The sequence below is a fragment of the Heloderma suspectum genome, chromosome 2, assembly GCF_057233095.1.
Source record: "Heloderma suspectum isolate Gila_16-S chromosome 2, 16-S_ref, whole genome shotgun sequence".
NCBI lineage: Eukaryota > Metazoa > Chordata > Lepidosauria > Squamata > Helodermatidae > Heloderma > Heloderma suspectum.
Window position 1 is genome coordinate 324,523,598 of NC_139459.1, and position 6,763 is coordinate 324,530,360.

Consider the following 6,763-nt stretch of genomic DNA (forward strand, 5'->3'; position numbering starts at 1 on the left):
CACATTACCTCAGTCAATACCCATATGGGGTTTCCCCCCATCACATTCCAGCAGTGGGTGGGGCCAGAGCCCAACGTGGGTGGAGTCAGAGCAAAAATGGGTGGAGCTACAGAAGTGACTCTTAATTATGTCCACCATGCAACAGGAGGAAAAAAGACATTTGCATCCAGGCATTCTCCTTCCCCAATGTGCATGAGCCCCTTTTTGTGGTTGGAAGGAATTAATAATTGTAGTCAGAGTAAATAATATCAGCAACCTGGAGTGGGGCCAATGAAGGGTCGTGGCCTTGGAAGACCCTGGAGGTCTGGATTGGGAGGCCTAGAAGTCCACATTTGGCTATAGACCAGAAGTTCCACATCCCTGTCTACTGCATGCTATAGGATGTATGCTTGCTAGGGGTCTTGAACCTCTTTCAGCCCCAGGGCCAAATTCCATTTCGGAGAAGTTCTTGGCAGCCACATTCTAGCAGAGGGTGGATCCAAAGGCAAAAGGGAGGGCCAAAAAGACTAAAAATACCAGCCTATCATACCTTAGACCACTTAACTGCCACTTGCTAAGCCTTAGGAGAAGCATTTCGACCTTTTAGAATAGGAGGAAGACTGCACAAAAGCCGGGAAACTACCAAGCAATCGGTAGCTGAGGGAAAGGGTATGTGGCCATCTGCAGAACCCTGAAGAGCCCAATTGGGACCACAAGCAGGCTGGATTTAGCCCCCAGGTCTGAGATTCTGCATCCCTGATGTATGCAATCCCCAGTGCTTTGGGCTGTCCCTGTCTAGGGAGAATGAATGCTGTAACTCCTTCAGACACAGAAAGATATTTTCTTAGATTACTATTCCTGCATGTTGTTCCTGCCACTAGTTATGGAGATATCAGAACATATAATGGGGTCGTATATGATACTTTTGAAGAAGCAGCTCAAGCGTGTAATTTACGAATTCAAGATCTCGAATGACAAAGATGTTTATGACTTGAATTATCACGTTGAATTCTTTACATGCTCTTCCGTTATGAAATCTTCCATCGTGACATATATTAAAACATGAAGCGATTTCTTTTGCAATCAGTATCTCAAGGCCTTTATGAAAAAGGTTGAGCCTCCATTTTGTGGCTCACTGATTTGGGGAAGCACAGGGATCCATGGACTGGTGTTGAGGGGGCCAAGCTGGCAATTTCTTGCTGGGCCATGAGCCCCAACCAGAGGCCTGCAACATCTCTAATTAGGGCTAATGTGCATTAGTTCAAGTGCGCATCAGCACTGATGTGCATTAATGCGAGTGTGAATTTATGCAAATCCCCTCCCAATTTTTGTTGTTAACAGTCCAGAAGTCCATGGAATTTGCACAACTCAGAAAAAGCAGGTCCACTGAAGAATCTGCAGGTTGGGTTCATAGAAATCCAAACTCATTTAAATCCATTGTGGATTTCTCCGACATCCCTCATCTTGCAGAAAGGCCCTACTTTGAAGGTGCTGTCTGCTTTGGGAAGAAACCGCCCCCCCCCTCCACACACACACACTGGTGTCTCTATATTCATCTATAAAATATTGGAGAATATTTTATAGGCCCAGTCATACTTGCTGAATAGAAGAAATTGATTGGCCTTGGCCTTGATTCATTTTTCTCAGTCAGGTTTAACACCCGTGGGCTAAATCCTACCCTCAGTGAGAACCATAAATAGACATGTGACTGCAGTCTAGTGCCCAGTTCAGCAAAATCCATGGGAACTGAAGCTATCTCAACAAGGCTATGATAGATGTTATCCTTAGCTATCAAAGAAAAAGGAGATTGTTTCTTCCTTTTGTGTTAATCTTTATCATTGTATCTGCCACAATTTTAAAAAAAATCAAATGCTAGCAGATCCTGCTTTGCCTTTTAACCTGATTTAGCTTAGAGGGTGATATATGCTGCCTGAAATAACATGTGTGCAGGTGGAAAGTTAGGAGCCCTGCTTTCCAAATAACTCAATGTTTTCAAAGCCTCTGTATGGGAAGGCAGCAGTCAGTATTTTAAGAGTGTTGCTGCTAGCTTAGGACTTGTGAGAATGCAATCGATTAATTAAATTTCTATACTGTCCAATAGCCTGTGCTTGCATAAGCAACAGAGGCCAAGGTACAATCTGTGCATTATGAAAAGGTGGCCAGTTTAGGTCCTGTAAGGACTGATTTTGAAAATCTGGCTGCAACAAGAGCCCTTGTGTGCCTGGACAATTCTTCTTCTGTGATCACAACAGCATATTAAGACCAGCTCATGGGACATGTTATAAATACTTCATCTAAGAAGTGACTGCCAAGGCACCTGGTTCATTATAAGGCCATTATTTGCTAGTTATGACTTCTGGCATTGCTGGCTCTTCCCAGTATAGATTACTTAGTTCACTTTATTTTTTTCTTAATGTAACATTTATAAGCATATGGGTGAGAAGCCTATTTGAAAAGTGAGACTGTATTGTGAAGCACTGCAGAAAACATGGAGCATAACCCAGATTGCCTGATCATTTTCTTTGATAGAGTCCTTTATGAGACCAAAAAGGGCTGAGCAATCTAAATAGAACTCTGTTTACTTCAGTGGATTACTATTTTGCAATATAAATTACAGGTTCTGGGCCTCCAATCTGGATCAGGCCCATAGCAGGAGGAAAGGTTAGCCCCCCCCCTTACCCCTCACTCTAGGGTCCCAATCCAGAGTAAAAATGAAAAAAAGAAAGTAATGTGCATCTTGGCCCTAAGGCTGCAATCCTAAACAAACTTACCTGGGATAAAGTCCCATTTAATACAATGGGGCTTACTTTTGAGTAGACATGTACAGGATTGCACTGTAAGAAACTGTGTTCCTGTACTTTTCATCAGTTGAAAGAGCTGGGTGTGTTTGGCTTCAAGGAGAGAAGATGAAGGGGAGACATGCTAGCTGTCATCACATATTGGGAGGGCTGTCACGCAGAAGATGGAGCAGACTTAAGAACATAAGAAGAGCCCCGCTGGATCAGACAAGGGTCCATCTAGTGGTCCAGTATTCTGTTCACACAGTGGCCAACCAGCTGCCCACTGGAAACCCACAAGCAGGACATGAGCACAACAGCACCCTCCCACCCAAGTTCCCCAGCAACTGGTGTATATAGACAAATTGCATCTGGTACCAGAGGTAGCATATAGTCATCAGGACTTTGTTGTTCAGTCATTAAGTCGTGTCCAACTCTCCGTGACCCCATGGACCATAGCACGCCAGGCCTTCCTGTCCTCCGCTCTCTCCCGGAGTGTGCTCAAGTTCATATTCATTGCATCGGTGATGCTATCTAGCCATCTCATCCTCTGCCATCCCCTTCTCCTTTTGCCTTCAATCTTTCCCAGCATCAGGATCTTTTTCAGTGTCTTTTCTCTTCGCATTAGGTGGCCAAAATGTTTGAGCTTCAGTTTCAGTATCTGTTCTTTCAATGACCAGTCAGGGTTGATTTCCTTTAGGACTGACTGATTTGACCTCCTTGCAGTCCAGGGGACTCGTAAGAGTCTTCTCCAGCACCACAGTTCGAAAGCATTGATTCTTTGGTGCTCAGCCTTCCTTATAGTCCAGCTCTCACAGCCATACATGGCTACTGGGAAAACCATAGCTCTGATTATACGGACCTTTGTCAGCAAGGTGATGTCTCTGCTTCTTACTATGCTGTCTAGGTTTGCCATAGCTTTCCTCCCAAGGAGCAAGCACGTCTTTTAATTTCATGGCTACAGCCACCGTCTGCAGTGATCTTGGAGCCCAAGAAAGTAAAATCTGTCACTGCTTCCATTTCTTCCCCTTCTATATGCCAGGAAGTGATGGGGCCAGATGCCATGATCTTAGTTTTTTTAATGTTGAGTTTCAAATGAGCAGCCATCAGGACTAATGGCCATCAATAGCTTTATCCTCGACACATTTTTTCTTTGTTGCTTGCTCCACAGAATAGGACTGGAACCATTGGGTGGAGCTGAAATATTTTGGCCACCTAACGCGAAGAGAAAAGTCACTGGAAAAGACCCTGATGCTGGGAAGGATTGAAGGCAAAAGGAGAAGGGGACGGCAGAGGATGAGATGGCTAGATAGCATCACCGGTGCAATGAATATGGACTTGAGCACGCTCCGGGAGAGAGCGGAGGACAGGAAGGCCTGGAGTGCTATGGTCCATGGGGTCACAAAGAGTCGGACACGACTGAACAGCTGAACAACAACAGATTTCAACTAAATATAAGGAGAAACTTCCAAAGTGTAAGAACTGTTTGAAAATAGAACAGATCTCCTCAGGAAGTCTGGGCTTTCCTTTCCTGGAGGTGTCTGAGCAGGAGCTGGGTTGCCATCTCTTGGGGTGCTGTCAGTGCAGCCTGCATTACAGATCCTGCCTTGAGCAGCAGGGTTGACTGGATGACCTCCAACTCTGATTCTGTCTGCACTGGTGTATCATGTCTGAAAACCACACTGGGTTCACACTTCAAATGATTGATGCCAACTGGGTTTTTTTTCTTCCTATGTCTTTAAAAGCAGTGTCAGAAGTGGGAAATCAGAGTAGGTGAGGTGTTTCCCATCTCTGTGCCTGCATACCAAGCAAAGCTTCAGCTGCTCAATTTCAGTTTGTTAAACAGCTGTCAAAGGCACAGCTAGAAAAAAGGTTGGCAACCAGAATTAGTCTTCATTTTAATAATAATTAAGAAAATGTTATCATCCCTCAAAATGCCACCATTTTTAGTTCAATATAATTTTTGAAAATGTATCTGGCCCACATGGTTATGGGAAAATTGGAACATCCTAAACATAAGAGTACTAGGGGATGAGGTACTCTTCCCTGAAATTTGTATATTACCAGGTATGCATGTTTGGAATTGGGATGCTTGAGAGTCGAGCAAAAGTCCACGTCTCACCTTTCCTGGACCATCATCTTCCAACGAAGGTGCAGGGAGATGTCCAATAATGTATGTGAGGTTCTGGCAAAAATGGGAAAACTGGCAGATGGGTGGGGACTACTTACAGCTGTTTTCTATACTGTTAAACAAAGGCAAGCCACACTTATCAGGCATCAGTTGGTCACTTTTAAAATCTTTTTAAAATGGCTCTGAGAATGTTACTACATGATGACGTGGTAGTGTGGGAATGAGAGACATTGTACGGGGGGAGGGCAAAGATGGCTGCTCCTGGGTAGTTTAATCATATTGAACTCTGCATTTAAATGCATATTTTGAGTGTTAAATATGCATTTAAATAGGTATAAAATATTTAAATAGGACTTTAGGGCACTTTTTTAAAAAAAAAATCACAGACTGATGCAGAAATGAAATAGAATGGACTCATGGATAAAGAAAATGTGGCACAGACTGGCCATAGGTTCACCATCCCTAATTTGAAATGCTTAAGGCAGCCTTCCCTAACCCAGCATCCTCCAGATGTCTTGGACTACAACTCCCATCATCCCCAGCCAGCATGGCCATGGTGGCAGGAGATGATGGGAACTGTTGTCCAAGACATCTGAAGGGCGCTGGGTTGAGGGGGGTAGCTTAAAGTGTGTGTGTTGTGTAGGTGTGTGTGTGTGGATGTGTGCATGCACAAAAGAAGAGTTGGACATTGAACTCATGTTAACTCTCCTTCCTGGTGGGTCTGTAAAGAGAAGTGTGGAAATCCTCCCTTTTTTTTTTCATGCACTGGATGGACAACAATGTTCATGGTTTTCCTTTTCTCTTGCGAATCTCACTCCTTGCTCTTCTCCTTTTGAAAACAGATGAATGTGCCACACTCATCCTGGCCTGCTTGTTCTGCCAGTTTTGGGACTTTCTGTTCATGTTGCCCGATGTCTGTGAAAATTGGTTGATCAATGTGTGCTGCCCTTCCCATAGATATCACCAAACCTCAAGCGACGACCCCAACAACGGTGACTGCAGCTGTGATTGTGACATTGACTGCAGCATCCTTGAGTCTTGTCATGAAACCAGCGAGTGTCTGGAACTGGCTCTGGAGATCTCTCAAGTCTGTTATCACTAATGTAAAACAGTTGACGGAATTCCCATGAACCATCCCTGCTGAAACTGACATAACTGAAGGATATATTCCTTGAAACTGAATAATAATAATAAATACTATAAATAATAATATAAAATTTATAAAGAGGTCATGTTTGCTCGCCAGGGCCATGTAAATGCATTGTGCTATCAATCTTATACAGTCTGTACAGCATCCTAAAAAGGGAAGGGATAGGAAAGCCAGAAGATGCCTTCATAATTTTGCAACAGATTTCAGGAATTGTATGTGAAGAATTCTGGAGAGTGGATAGAGACAAATTTTTTCCCTGTCTCATAATACTAAAAATCAGGGTACTCAACAAAGCTGATCAGTAGTAGGTTTAGGACAGGCCAAAAACAAAGAAGTATTTCTTCCCCCCAATACATAATTAATGTATTATTAACTGAGTCAAGCTGTGGTAGCAACCAATGACTTAGGTAGCTTTTTTTTAAGGGTATTACTTTATTTATTTTTATTTATTTATTACATTTATATCCCGCCTTTTTTTCCACCTTAAGGAACCCAAGGCGGCATACATAGTCCTCCCCTTCCTCCATTTTATCTTCACAACAACAACCCTGTGAGGTGGGTTGGGCTGAGAGTCTGTGGCTGGCCCAAAGTCACGCAGTGAGCTTCCATGGCTGAGTGTGGACTAGAACCTGGATCTCCGGACTCCCAGTCCACCAGTCTAGCCACTACACCACGCTGGCTCTTTGATGGAACTACCATGTTCGGAGTATACCTCTTGAGTAGCAT

The 6,763-nt window shown here is 43.7% G+C and overlaps 1 protein-coding gene across 1 annotated transcript in view; it reads left to right on the plus strand.

Moving 5' to 3' along the window:
• MDFIC2 (MyoD family inhibitor domain containing 2) overlaps positions 1-5,989 on the plus strand; it is a 42,925-nt gene extending 36,936 nt beyond the window's left edge. The window contains exon 5 of the mRNA XM_084829835.1: positions 5,730-5,989. Coding sequence (XP_084685961.1) covers positions 5,730-5,989 — 260 coding nt within the window. The remainder of the gene's footprint in view (positions 1-5,729) is intronic.
• The last annotated feature ends 774 nt before the right edge of the window (positions 5,990-6,763 follow it).